This window comes from Pezoporus flaviventris, unplaced genomic scaffold (genome assembly GCF_033815535.1).
Source record: "Pezoporus flaviventris isolate CSIRO_AGI_PZ_B2104156 unplaced genomic scaffold, CSIRO_AGI_Pfla_v1 ptg000016l, whole genome shotgun sequence".
In the NCBI taxonomy this organism is placed as follows: Eukaryota; Metazoa; Chordata; class Aves; order Psittaciformes; family Psittacidae; genus Pezoporus; species Pezoporus flaviventris.
This window is the reverse complement of record NW_026892564.1, coordinates 3,052,336-3,067,697: the sequence shown is the minus strand read 5'-3', so window position 1 is coordinate 3,067,697 and position 15,362 is coordinate 3,052,336. Positions and strand designations below refer to the sequence as shown.

The 15,362-nt window shown below is 36.1% G+C and overlaps 1 protein-coding gene across 1 annotated transcript in view; it reads right to left on the bottom strand.

Annotated features, from left to right (window-relative positions):
• LOC133269855 (keratocan) overlaps positions 1-9,121 on the bottom strand; it is a 29,335-nt gene extending 20,214 nt beyond the window's left edge. The window contains exons 1-2 of the mRNA XM_061454517.1: positions 8,788-9,121; positions 4,975-5,871 (exon numbers count right to left, since the gene is read on the bottom strand). Of these exons, the coding sequence (XP_061310501.1) occupies positions 4,975-5,851 (877 nt within the window). The 5' untranslated portion in view covers positions 5,852-5,871; positions 8,788-9,121. The remainder of the gene's footprint in view (positions 1-4,974; positions 5,872-8,787) is intronic.
• Between the last annotated feature and the right edge of the window lie 6,241 nt (positions 9,122-15,362).

The following is a 15,362-nucleotide window of genomic DNA, read 5'->3' as shown; positions in this document are numbered from 1 at the left end:
AGAGGGAGGAATCAATTGTGGAGGGGTACATTATGATGGAAGGGTAAAATATTGAAGAACGAAAAAGTTTCTGGAGAAATTGAAATCATGATATAGCTTTTCACCAAAGAATGGGTTGTTCAATAGATGTTTTTGTCAAATATCATTTTGGATGTGTCATTCCAATTTACTACTTTCGAAATGAAATTTGAGGCTGGGGTTGAAGAAGAGTTTTCTATTTAAATTGTACAGTTGAACCTTTCCAGAACATCAGGATTGGAAGTTGAGTATAAATGTAAAAAATATCTATAAACGTATTTATATTTATCATAACTTTTATGTAGTGATATATGTAGCCTCTATTCAGTTGAAGTATTATTTTATTCACACAGCAACAGACCAGTCTTGAATGTAAAACTGTCTCACATCTTATGAGCAGTATTAACTGTAAGCTAGAAATTACATGAAATAGAGTTCTGTACTCAGTTTCATAAACACACATATTATACATACATATATACATATACATATTATACACCTATAACATGCAGAGATCTATCCTCAAGAGAGAATGTATGTGAATAAACTTGATGTCCCCTACACACCACATTGTGTAATTCTGTAAAGATGATCCTTCGTTGTCACATGTGCTTCCTTTGAGTCAGAGAGGATTAGTCTATTGAAAAGCTCCATCACTACTAAAGAAGCAGTGTGAGAGACTTCTTCTTCAGGACATTGACATCCATTGAATTCACATCATAGAAAATATTTTACAGGGACTCCTTTGATGAACCCATTCACCAGTATGCAGCCAAATTTCATATCTTCAGTTGCTTTTATCTTGCAAATGACTAGCCCTCATAAATTTTGAGAAACCAAGGTAGTGTTCTCAAAATCAAATGCCATTTTAGCTACCAATCATAGGTCATTCATGAAGTTTTGAAAGCACCACCTCGTACATCTTTTCTGTATAACTATTTAATGTATCTAAGAAAATGTGATGACCTCCACTACTAAAGGAAGTGGAGGAAGTATCTTTATATCTCCGTTTTAAATTCAGTTGGATACTTTCAGGCACTATGATAATCTGCTATCATTAATGAAATATGGCTTGTGAAAACTAAGTAAAAATTTATGCCCATCTGTACAGGCAGCTTTGTAAAGTCTGAGAGCTTAGGTAATTTTTTGGACAGTAAGATATCATGTTGAAGAATGGGTAAAGATTGTATCTTTCCCAAAGTAAGTTGTTTTGAGTAGGGATTAAGGAAATGTATTTCAAATGTTAGACCTTGATCACCAATTTGATTAAAGCAAATCAGAACAATCTCCTAGAGTTTGCATACTGTACAGCCTTCTTTTGGAAGTCTGAAAGATAAAATGCATCCTTAATGCACATTTATTGTGCAGTCCATATTACAATAATTTTAAGACTGCAGACCAATTCTGATACTCTTCAGATTCAGAATGTACCAGCTGAAGTGAACTGATGATTCTTGTGAGTTAGGATCAAATAATTCCATAAATGTTTATAGGGTTAGATCTGTGTGGAATTTTGTTAAGTGAAAACATAAGTTCCTGAGACTTTGAACTCATTTGTTTGGCTATACCATTAACTATTTAGATCCAGTTTTCTGCAGATAGTTAGGTGTAATTTATAGAAATTAAAATAAACACAAATTCTAATATAGATTTTTTTCTTCCCATTTTTCTTGTAATTCAACAACTACCTTGTAAGTAAATTTTCATTGAAATTAGGCATTTAAAAACTTTTTTTTTTTTTTTTTACCATATTGTTACTTTTCAGCAAAAATGCTAGCATTTGGTTGCAAACCAAGGTATGCTTATAGAAGTTGGGTAGACGTTTAACTACTCAAAGGATGTAAATTTTGTGCATGCAAACCACAGAATTTTTCTGTGTTCCCAAAATACTAACCTGTGCTGATTATTTTTTGAGACTGAAACCACTTTGGAAGTGAATATTGATGTAGTCCTCACAGAAGTCAAAAGAACTCTATCATAGACTTCAGAGGGATTTGACTCCAGTATTTCATGTGCACTGTTTTCATTTGGGTATTAAATTTTTATACAGCTCATATAATTTTCACTTGTTAGAAGTGTATTAAAAATGTTTGTTTTCTAATTTCAGTCTCTACTTGGATCTGGTAAATGCATTTAATGTACTGTTACATGGTCTGTATGGAAGCTGCAGTCTGTGAGACTATAGCATAGTTGAATAAAATATGTCAGTAGTTTACTTCCTCCTTTATTACACTTACTAATGTTGCAGGTGTTAAAATCTCTTCCTGATTTTCTAATACTCAGGCTCAGAGACAGTGTAACTGGAATTTTCCCATTAGTGTAGCATTCATATTTTCCCAACACAGAATTCCTGCATGAACTAGACACTAAGGATAAAAAGAATTGAATGAAAACTGGATTTTTCATCTGAACAATTACTTTCTCATGAAAAGTGTCTGTTGCCATAAGAAATTCAGATATTCTAACAAGCTACATGTATATTTGAAATATCTGGGGGGTGTGTGGGTGGAAACAGGAAAAGGCATTTCCTCTCTTTTCCATCTCCTCTCCTCTCCTCTCCTCTCCTTCTCCTCCTCTTCCATGACTATAGATCAAAATGGGAGTATAGAAACACATATCTCAGACAGAATTAATTTTTTACTATATGCTGTGTGAGAGTCTACCCCTTTTACACCAGCAGTGTAAGTAGCCTTTAGCTGAGAGAAAGATTAACTGTGTTAAATTTTCCTTGTTCAGGTGTGCAATACAGTGGGCAATCCTAATGGTATCTGAAGTCCCATAGTCATCTTTGCTGTTTTGTGGTCCCACAGTAATCATACATTAGTCATTTTTGCACAGGCCATTGTAAAAAATCTTTTTTTGGGCTGGTGGAGTGAGCCATTATGAAAAACCTCAAAGAACCTCCATAACTAACTCTGGTTTAGAATAAGTATGATTTATCGTATAGGTACTGATTCAGATAATGGACTGGAGCAGAATACGTGGCCTCTTAACTGTTGCGTGGAACATTTTCACATTCTCCCTTGTTACCCTTCATTCACATGGTGTCTTCTTGCTGGGGTTTCATGTGGAAGCAACAACTCTCCTTTATCCCCTACAATTACAAATGAAATATGGTGAAGTCTGCCTTTGATGCTCTTGTGTCACTGATTCTCTTTGATTCCTTCACTTTTTTCCACTCCTTGAGGAGTCTGTAAAACAAGCTTCTGTGTCTGTGTTTGTGTGTGTGTGCATGAGTCTGTGCATAATCCTAACGGCATCTTAAAACATGGTGGCAAACCACTGTTGTTATTAAAGAGAAAATTCCACCCTTAAATTACTACTAATAAGAAATATTTAAAAATCAAGATTCTATTTGAAGTGACAGTTCAGGTTTGAGGTATGGAAAAATCAAAGGCTTTTATAAACCTTTCATGGTCTTACGCTAGCTTGCATGAGTCCATAGGGTAGCAATGATGGTGCAGCAGTAGCTGGTGCACGCGCTCTGCTGCTGACCACCATTCTGGAAGTACGGCTTTCACTGCAAAATTAAATTGTTGTCTCAGCCTTTGACTTGGAAGCCCTTGAAAATGTGAACGGAAAGCAAACTTCAGTACGTGTGTACCTTGCAGGAGGCTCAGAACAACTACTCTAAGTGTGTAAAATTGCCTTATGTATCTCATGAGAAACTAAACATCATTGTTAGCTCTTTTAGGAGAGAAGGAGTATCTGATAGATTCTCCAGGTCACTGTATATGGTGCCTTAGGTGAGAAATATTTTTTTTTTTTTTTCCCCTCAGCAAAACAAGGGATTGAGATCTAATAGGAAAAAAATAAAAAAAAAAAAAGAATTAGAACACTGAAAGAAATGTGAAGTATAGTAAATACAAAACCTTTTGAAAGATCTTGCTCTGTGGCTGGTACGATCTACAGTAAAACATTTGTCTTTTAAAGGCTACATCTTCATGGAGTTAGCTGTGCATGGAATAGATAACACTGACATTCTAAAACCCTGATAGGCGCAACCAGGCAAACAGAAGAGAGGGGTTTATGGTTTGTTTTATGACAGCTAGCAAGATAATGTAAGTCCTCCTGCAGAAGCACTGTTATGTCTGACATATCTGCCTCTTTGTCAGAGACCACCACTGACACAGGTGCAGCTGGAGAGCTTCTGACATGATGTTGAGGCATCTACCACTCTCCAACACCTCCTTCCCACCTCAGGATAAGGACAACCTTGTAAAATCCATCTCAGTAAAAAACCTCCATGATCTCATGCAAGGTATGACATTTATTGACTTCAGGAGAAACATTTTTTCAAATCACGACTGGAGAAAAGTTTGCCACCTGATGATACCATGTGTGAAATGGGAATGAAAACTAAAAGAAACAGTTGCAGGTCTTTGGATTTCAAGATGGGTTTGGAGCAATTCTGCGTGAGAGAAGAGAGGAAAGAGAGAAAAGCAGCTACTTTGTTGTATCTTTTTCACTGTGCTTTGTGCCTGATACCTTATGAATTTGTTGTCTTCTCCCTCTTTCCTCCCTCCAGCACTTTCTCTATCAGCCTCCTGAAAGGTTACACATACCATAGTCTGATGCTCTGCTGATATGTCTCCTTTTGCTGACTTATTAACCCTGAACATCTTTCACACTGATCAATCCTTGCCCAATTCTTTTTCCTCAGCTGTATAATAAAACTCCATTGTCTTCTATGGATTTACTCCAATTTACATGAGATTTTGCCCAGTAATACACACAGTGGTACAAGGACAGAAATTTCTCTCTTTAAGGATAATTTAAACAGCTTAGTGTCTGTCTTTTAACATTAATGTGGACAACAGAGAAGTGTCAGTGTACTAAACAATCTAACCAGTACCATTTCTTCAGATGGCTTGATCTACCTTTTTAGATACTTGCGTTGACCATCGGTGTCTAGACTGTGGCAAATACTAATGAAAATACTTAAATTTAACTCACTGTTAATTTTGTTGACTTGGAGGTAGAAGTTTTCGAGGTTCTCACTGACAGTTGGAATGCTCTTCAGCTGATTGAAGGAGAGATCCAACTCAACCAGTGATGTGATGTTGAAGACATTGCCTGGTATTCCAGAATCTGTTAATTTATTGTGGGATAACCGTAAATATTGCAGGGCTTTAAAACCTTGGAAGTATTCATCAGGAACATTTGAGATCTGGTTATTATCAAAATACAGCATGAGTAAGGAGTGAGGCAGTCCTGTTGGTAGCTTTGTAAGTCGATTGAAGCTTAAGTCAAGATACAAAAGGGAATTCAGGCCTTTAAAAGCCCCAGAAATAGAATCTGCTTTCAGCTGGTTGTTCTGAAGGTGAATGACAGTCAGATTCACTAGCCCCTCAAGTGCACCAGGATTGACTTTTGTGATCTTGTTGTGACTTAACTGCAGGTCATCCAGAGTTTTGGGGAGTGGTCCAACAGCTTCAGTCAAATTGTTGTAGTTAATGTGAAGTTTTTTCAGATTCTTTAGTTTAGAGAAGACTCTTCCCTTAATTTTTGAATTTTCCAAATGGTTGTGATCTAGGATCAGCCACTGAAGGTCTGTTACGTTATCAAATGTATTCTCCTCAATGCCCTCAATCATATTGTTTCGAAGATAAAGGTATTTTATTCCACTTGGTACAATTGGAATGGTTTTCAGTTTAAGGTTGTCACAATACATGGCAGTAGGGTAGCTTAGTGGACAATTACATTCTGGGGCACAGACTGCTGCAGATGGCCCAAAAGGATCATAACCGTAATCATCTGCAGGACCATAGTCATATTGGCAACAAATGCCACTAATCAGTAACAGAAAGATGGGTAGGGAGTTTAAAGCCATCTTTGCAATGCGTCTTGTACCTGTATGGTAAAAGGAAACAAAAAAGTTAAAACTTTATTTGTTTTCCTCTTTCAGCAATATTTGATATTTTACCATGTAAGTATTACAAATAAAAATGAATTAAGACTTCCTGTCTAAAACTATTAATTAAGGAAAAAGTATATTAAATTGTTAATATTACATTGTTACTACTATAAACTTACAGTCCCTGTCTTGTTATAATCTGCTTTTGCAATGGAAAACTACAGGCCATTCTGCTGTTGTAATTAAACTGTTCTTTACATCTCCCCAAATTCATTCATTAAGTCACAAGAAGGATGATAAAATCCAAGGTTTTTAAACTTGGCACAGAAGAGTTTTGCTGAAGGTCATGGTCAGAGGCGGTTCTGCCACTTAGATTGTATCAAGCATTCCTAATATACTAAATTGCTTTATATAAAAATAACACTTTGTGAAATTACCAAAGTTTAAAAAAGCCAGGGAAGTTACAAACTGAGGGTGATGTTGTACTGTATAGTGTGTTGTTAAGATGCCTGTAGCTTGAAATATCTTCTCATGGAGCACATCCAGTAAAGCATGGTCCACTAATTTTCATATTCACTTAAAGAACAAACTAATAAAAATACATAACATATTCTCCTGGGCATGTCAAAACAATCAGCAGCACTGCCTATGTGCGCATGAGTATATTCTATTTACCACAGATCTGAAATGACTGGATTTGAGATAGTGGAAGTGTTCTTGCAAACTCTCTTATATAACAATAAATGCACTGATCATATTGCAGAACCATTCTAATTCAATAGAGCCATAAAGCTTCATATAGTTGGTCTCCCAGTTCACATAACAGTAAAAGAATGTTCAGTGCCCTTGGAGCTGTTTTGCTGTGATCCAGTGTGAGTCATCTCACCTCAGTTTTTAAGGGCATTTCTCATCAGATACTCCACAAGATGCTAATATGTGAAGATTAGTACCTTGCTTTTACTTCTTACTACCTAGATAGCTGTTGTGTGGAAAACTACTGTTCTGAGAGTGAGATGATTAGGAAAATCCTTAGAACCTTCTTATTCTCAAGTAATTTCAGAAAGCATGCAAAGCCTGTAAACAGACCACCAGACACTAATCTCAGATCTGGGCAATCTTCCAGCAGAGTAAGTTTGCCTTGCTATTGTCATTGTTTAGTGTTACACAGAATACATAGTGGTAAAATGCAGGACCATAGTTAGATAGTCTTCCTTAATTCTAAATTTTCTTGCTTTTATTGACTTGCTAAAAGCCACATCGCATTCTGGTTAGCTAATAATTTCAACTGAGGTACCTGTGGGCAGGGCCTGTTGATCTCATACAGTACACCACAAAATTTGTGAAAAATCATGTTATCTCCAGTTACCCACAAAGTTCCTTTGCTATGTATTGAGCTGCCGCTCCCTGAATAAGGGGAATATACCTTTACCATGGTGTTGCTCCCATTACATCACAAAACAGAGAATATAGTGATCATTGTATGAGTTATCAGTGTAATTTCCTTTGTCTGTTCTTCACTGCTGCATGAGAACATGCAAACTCAACCTTCAGTCCCCTGCTGGTATAAATAAGTACAGCTCTGCTGAGAGCAAAGACACTACAGTGGCCCAATTCAGCTCAAAATCTGGTCCTGTTTAAGTACTAAACATTAAGGATGGACAACTACTGCTTCTGTATTCAAAGTATAATGTAATGAACATCTTAGACTACACTCTGGCCTCACAATGACATTTTTAGACATCTGTATCATTTTATAGTCTTCCTGATAAAGTGGCATAAACATCCTATTTTAAATTCAAATTCTATTGTTATTCTAGTTTCAAATCATATTTTTAATGCTAAATTTTATTATTGATATCATAGGCTTACAGTTCTTTTAAGCAACATACAATGTTTAACTGCCCTGCAGAACCCTGGAAGAAATTTAAAATGCTAAATATCAAGTGTTTTGAATTATTTTATCAGCAACATTTTAAAATGTGGGTGACAATTCTGTAGTACAAGGGCATATAAGTAACATAAAAGAGCACAGTAAAGTACATATGTAGTATGGTTAACTTGTTTTATTCGTGGATTTCTCATTCATGTTTCTGTGTCAGAAGTGTAAAAGGTAAATAGATTGGGTACACATAGTTGTTTGTTGCATTGAACTGTATGAATCCAAAAGATAAAATCAGAATACATTCTTAGACATTTCTCTTGTAACATAAACATGCTTGAACTAATTGCCTGTGTTTGTTCTGACCAGTTATGCTGTAAAATACCTGTGAAAATATTTTTGAAGTTGCTCAGGCGACTTGCCAAAATATACTAAATGACAAATCCCTGATTGTGGAAAATGCTTACTACAATATAGACAAACTATTCAAAGTATTTTGGAGCTACTCTATGCCACTTTAATACTAAAGTTGTCGTGAAACAAAATAAAAATGAATGTATCATTCAATCAGCCTTAAGTTAAATATACCTTAAGTTAAATTTTCAATAGTGTGCTTAAAATGTGCTTTAAATTTAACACAAAATTTCAAAATACTTATAACTTTCCTCTCATTGTTTACTTGATTAATTATTTAAATATCAGGATACCTTTTCTTTTGTATATGAAGCAAAATGATTTAACAAATTATGAATGAATAAGTGAGCAGTGAGTATTCTTAAAAATGTCTTTGGACTGTACATCAGCTCCTCTTTTGAAACAGAACAAACAGACTGTAAAAAAAGTGCAACAGTCCAATGCTGATGCACAAAATATGTGAGGTTTTAAGGAAACAGAGAAAGTGAATCCACTAAGCAACAGTTGATTTGTGTTCAATTTACAAATTGGCAAACTTAGCCTGACATGTTTTCACGTTCCCATTACAGCCACTTTTAAATAGCTGAATATTACGGTTAAAACATGCAGCAGCACTTACCTTACTTCCTTGAAGCTGCTTTCCTCAATTCCCAGAGCAGATGCAATAAGGGACTGTATCGACCAATATATGCTGTAAACGGTGTCAGGAGGTACAAGTCTGCCAGATCCTCTGTGTTACAAGAGAAAAAAAAAAGCCCTAGTCACGCTGTTCTCTGAAGCTGCTATGTCATCATGGTGATCTTGTGGTGTGGCATGTACAAAAATGCAGCCCTCTAATGAAGTGCAGGTGGATACCATATTTTGTACAAGCACAACCCATCTGTTATTCCTGCGGGATGAAGGAATGATCAGTGTTTCACAAACCTGAGAAAGTTTAGACCACTAGCCATAACCTTATACAAGATTTTTTTGTATTTTAGAGGGAAAACATTTTAGTTTGTAAAATGAATTACAAACAGACTTTTCTTTTCCAACTTATTTTATGCTGCTAGACATGAGCTAACAAATAGCACTCAGACCTCAGTGCTGCTGGGCTTCTTCAGCCAAGTGACTCATTCATTTTTTCTGCCTTTTTTTTAACTATCTTATGTCCACAGTAAAGCACCCTTAATAAAAGTTTTAGCTTAATGATCAGTACCAAAGATGCAGGATTATCTTTAAATTGTAACCTTTTCCACAGCACTAAATACTGAGTTTAAAGCTTCTTCTGCCAAGCATTGGAATTTATTTGGTCTGGAGATTTTCTTTGATGACTAAATGTATGTTTGCTTAATAAAAACACATCCCAGAAACGGCTTTTCAGCAGTTACTGTAAACTCACTTTATACATTTGTTCATTTTTGCACTTACAGCTTTCTCCTGCTTTTCAGAATCTGGAACTACTCAGCTTTATGTTGTCTGTTTCTTATTCCATGGATGTAGTTCAAGAATGCATCTTAAGGCTTGGATAAGATGTTATTTTCACCAGGCAATGCCAAAAAATAATGCACTAAGTAACTGTTTAAAGTGAGTCTTAATATTTCCATGAGAACCTTCCCTTATCTCTAAATGGTGGATGTCTTCCCTTTTTATGGGAGGCAAGCTCTTTCTTATAAAGTTGTATAGGGACAAACATGAAATGTGCATATAGAAAGCATGTGCAAGACATTTTAAAGTGTCCTGTCTGTTTAATTGTATTTAAGTTTAGTTGTTGTGAGTACAAGTTAAGTCTCTTTGTTATCTACTGGCTATCTTTATGAAAAGTTGTGGTACAGCATGTGGCTGGGCTGGAGAAGCCTAACAGCTTCCTGAAGAAGAGGAGCCTGGATGTGAGCTTCCCCCAAAATCTGCTGCTGGTGCATTTGGGCCTCCATGTCAGTGCAGGTTACTGGGAGCAGGGAAAGGCCTGGCATAATTCACTGCCCTTCACAGAAAACAGGAAAGGCACCAAACAGTTACAGACCCGTGCTTCTGCAGTAACACAATTAGCAAAGTTTCTCAAGAAAGAGCGCTAAATACCAGTGCAGCCCATAGAGAGTGAACACTACTCTTTTGATGTTCTGACATTATTCCTATCATGGGAGAACTATTTACACATTAGGAAACATGCTGATGACAGGTTATAACTACCAAATGATGCAAGTAAATGAATGTGAAACACTGAGATACATGGTATCAGAACTAGACATGTAAAAGTGGACAAAGCTGTTCTGGCTGTGGACAACCAGAGACCAGATGGAGTTTCTCATGCACAGTATGATTCTTATCTGAATTAGTTTCCGCAGACCAAGGAAAGGCTGAACTGTAGCTTTGACAAATGGGACAACAAGCAGAGGCATTCAGCAAAAGATCAACTGGAATAAAGAAAATATTTTTAAATATTTTCCCATTAAGGAAGTACTGAGGTTTGTTCTTTTGAAGAAGGGTGCAGCAAGCTGAGCAATGGAGCACAATGTTTGTAAAGAGAATTTTAAAATTCACAGTAAAAATCATTCTTTGTGTTTTCTGTCAGTAGAGATTTGTTTTGAAGCTTGATATTGTAATAAATTAATACATATTTTGATTTTTGATAATAGATGTAGATTTATATTTACAGTACAACTGCACATTGTCTGCAAATACAGGATAGTGCAGGCTTAAAATGTTTTTGGCCCTGTTATATTTATGCACCAGTTTTTTATTACACTGATTTCTGTAGGTCCAATATGTACCCTTTTTCTCATTCTATTAACAGAATTACAAAACATGCATATATTTATAAATTGTAGAAAAATATTATTAAACAGAAGTGTTTTTTGCAATTAACACATGGTAAATGTTTGGGTCACATAAAATTCAGCTGAGACTTTTTCATTCATAATATTCCTGTGTTGCTAAGTGGTTTAAATTAGCTAGAATTGCATAGTTGAGATGAAGAATCATGTGCCTTCCAAAGATAAAATATTAAACAATAGATTTTTTTCCCTTTTTTAATAAGATTTCTTTTTAATCTTCCCACTCTGTTATTTAATACTGTCCCTTCAGCATAATTTTATATGCTTTTCTGATTTTATTGTTCTGAATCATGAAGCACTCACCTCCTAAACCTCAGTATGGGAGGGAGATCGGGTAGGAACTGAAGCCCAACAAATGAAGGTATGGCTTCTTCTGCAGCAAAGGGTAGGAAAGCAAGTGGGTGATTTTGTCTTTCTGGCTTTATTTCATGGGTTTTGGTGATGGTTTGTTGTGGTTTTTTTTTGTAGCTCTCAAAAGCCATTGAACAGCATGTGAACATAGTCTAGCTAATTTCCAAGGAATACACAAAATACTATGTAAATTCACCTATGACATCTAAGTTGAAAAATGGTTATGAATACGCTTCACACCTGGTAGTTGATATTTTACCTTTACGGCAACTGTGCTCCTAATTAAGCCATCTCAGTATGTTTTATCTAAAATTAATTTTCTTCCTATTATTTATTTATTCATTTTTTGTTGATGTAAAATGTCATCAAAACCTGTTCTCATCTAGTTTTCTTCAGCTTCTGAGACATGAACAGAAATATTCCTTTTATTTGTTTCAAAGCTCTTTTCTTGCTGATTCATATTTTCACAGCTGGAGATGGCCAAGAAGTCTGATAGATTACAGTGAAAAAACCTGAAAGCAGAGATCACTGCATCTGTATATCACTTTGTAGTCACTAGTTCTAGCATTCAGATATTGTCAAGTTACAGCATCAGTTTTCTCTCTTCACTCAGAAGTGACACACTTTCTGCTTTCTCTCTCCTGTAAGAAAACCTTCTTTATAACTGATACACTGAAGGAATGGAAACTCTTCCCAATCTTCTTTTGCTTTTAATCCCATTTTTCACAAACAATTTAAGTTACTAAAACCTAACAGATATTAGCTACATCAACCACTTTTTTCTAGTCTTAAGTCATCTTACCAGCTGTGTACACTAAAAAACAAGCCATTTGGGTGCCCAGAATTAGGGGTAGGAGATCTGGATCTTAGGAGCATATAGCTCCAGAAAAAGTACTTGTGGAAATTTTCACATTGCCACACAAAACGAGCAATGAGTTTTCCCACCAATCACTCATAACTTAAAATAAATATAACTCTCAAGATGAAATGAAGATTAATACAATTTAATTGGCTACTTGCAACAGAAGGTAAAGAAATCTCCATTAAGGAAAAAGGCAATTCCATGGGCGCCATGCAGCAAGCCACTTAATTATAACGTAATAGTGTTTACATATTTTTACATAGTTACTATTTTTACATAGTTTTCCATATCTCTAAATAATGAATATATAGCCTGATAGCCAATACAGGCTGAATAAACAAAAATATGATATTAACTCAATCTCCAGTAATAATTAGTTCAATGTTTTTGTGAAGTCCTGCAGCATATTGGAAATAACACTTAAGGCTGGCTCATATCAAATGAGTTCCACTAAAAACAATTCAGTTCCAGACTCTGAAGGCTGTGGGTGCTTATTATTTTTTCATCTAAAAACTTCCATCCCTCCAAATTGAAATTTTATTTGTTCAGCCTCTACACTGCACTTCCATGCTAAATGGAAAGTGTTAGAACACATACTATAAGCATTACAAAATTTGTGGTAATCCAAACCTTTTTTTCCCTCTCTCCTAAAAAGGAAATAACAGCTTTGGAAATTTACAAAAATGGTAATAGCGGTACAACCTATTAGCAGACCACAACACATATTTTACTTGTGCATGAATCTTTGTTTTTGTCATTCTAAAAAAATTGTTCACTGTTTTGCCTCAAACTTGACAGTGTCTGTATTCTAATACTGTTTAGCCTCCTCTCCACTGCTTTTCAGACTGTTTTTGCACGATACTGCACTTAATTTTACTTGAATTGTCAACGGCAAAATTCCCTTGAGTTGATTCAAAACTCTTTGATTGAACTTCTTCTATGACAAGAGCTTCACAGATGAGGGCAAAATACTGTTTTTAAAACAGATTTCTATGTATATATACTGCATATTGTATTAAAGTTACATGCTGATCCATGTATAAAAGAAAGTCAGGTGGCCCTGAAACATGAACCAATTTAAACGATTGCTAATGTAAAGACTGTAAGAGGATCTCAAGGAGTTGTTGAGTTTGTGGGAAAGTTGTGGTTACAGATAAAAATTTTAGTAGCAGCTCTTTTTTAAACAGTACAGTTAATCTGTAGGAATAGAAAGAGGTGAACTTGGCAGACTTGGCTTGCTTACTGTCTATTGTTTGTGTATACTAATTCTGTATCAACGTAGACCTCCTTTGAAAATAATCGGGTGCTAAACACTTTCCCCTAATCTAAGCATTAGTAACGTCTGCCTGTTTTCAGATTGCTATTGTTTAAGGTCAGATGGGATGTTGCATTGTCTACCCCAATGTGCTGTATAACACAAACCACTGAACCTCGTCCTGTTACAGCTATACTGAGTTCAACAAAACATATTTGCCTACTTATGCTTCAGAAAACGTATGACCATGGTCAAGACATGGAAAGCTTGGGAGGTCTCTAGTTTGGTGCAAGAATCTATTAATTTTTGCCCAGGCTGGTTTCAGGATATGGCCGGTTATGACAGGTGCTCAGAACTTTCCTACCTGTGGGCAGAAGGTTGCATCCTGGTGTGGCAACTGACATAATTAGACTGCCAATTGAGTGAGGCTTATTTATTAGTTTTTATCCTTGTTATTCTTGCAGGCAGTACCCAGAAGAAGAGGGCTTGTTCCCAGGTGTCATGGTTTAAGCCCTGCTGGTAACTCAGCACCACACATCCTCTTGGTTACTCTGCTCCTTTCCCCCCCCCCACCACTCCCAGAGGGATGGGGAGAAGAAACAAAAGAATGTAAATCCCATGGCTTGAGATAACAACAGTCCAGTAACTAAGGTATAACACAAAACCACTGCTGCTGCCATCAATAATAATAATGATAAGGGAAATAACAATGGGACAGAATATAAAACTAAAAGGGAAAGGTAAAAAAATCCCAACAACAAACAGCAGTGATGATCAATGCAATTGCTCATCACCCACTGACAGACACCCAACCCAACCTGAGCAGCAATCTGGGCCTTCTGGGTAACTCTCCCCCAGTTGATATACTGGGTATGACGTGCTGTGGTATGGAATACCCCTTTGGATAGTTTGGCTCAGGTTTCCTGTCTCTGTTCCCTCCCAACTTCTCATGTCCCTCCTCACTGATAGAGCATGAGACTGAAAAGTCCTTGATCAATGTAAGCATTACTTAGCAACAAATAAAACCATTGGTGTGTTAGCAGCACTGCTCCCAGGCTGAAAGTCAAAACCACAGCACTGCACCAGACACTAGGAAGAAGAAAAATAACTGTGACAGCTGAACGCAGGACAGTATCCGCCCCTTATCCCATACCATTCCATACATCATGCTCAGATCCCACATTTTTCAATGTAACATTTTTGTGCTAAATTTGGTCTTTTTTTTTTTTTTTTTTTTTTTTTTTTGTAAACTCAAGGGGGATAAGATATTTGAGGACAATCTCTTAAATTCTTTTCAATTATAGGTATTCTTATTTTTCTTGTAATTTTTTTCTTCCAGACAAATGTGATCATCCTTTTCCTGTTTTGGGACATTCAGCTTCTCTGAAATACTGGCTGGAAATATGCTTTTAACCATATTAAATGGACAGCTTTGGCAACCACATATTCCAATCCAGTGATTAACTTGTCTTTATTCATCATAATGAGGTCCAGGATGTATTTACCTCATGTTGTATCCAATACCTTTTGTCTTAGGAATTATGCAGTGTTGCGAAACTCTACTAATGTTCTATTATGGGCTGCATAGCACTCCTAGCAACATCTCATGGAAAAAAAATTCCCATTACAAAAGATGTTTATTCCATAAATTGCTCCATCCTATATGAAGATTACCTCCATTTCTCTGTGTGATGCAGACCACCTCTTTTATAAATGGTCTCAGATACTGTATCTCACACTTGGTCCTGAAAAACAGCAGACATAGGTGTCTACATGTGTGCTAGTAGGCCAAGCATTCTTCAAGGTCAATGGGGTTCTAGTATATAGAGTTATAGAGCCTAGGAAGTGGTTCAACTCCTTAACATAGATGCAATAAAAGTCTTCAGTTACCTGAATGTAGGCATCTTGTATCA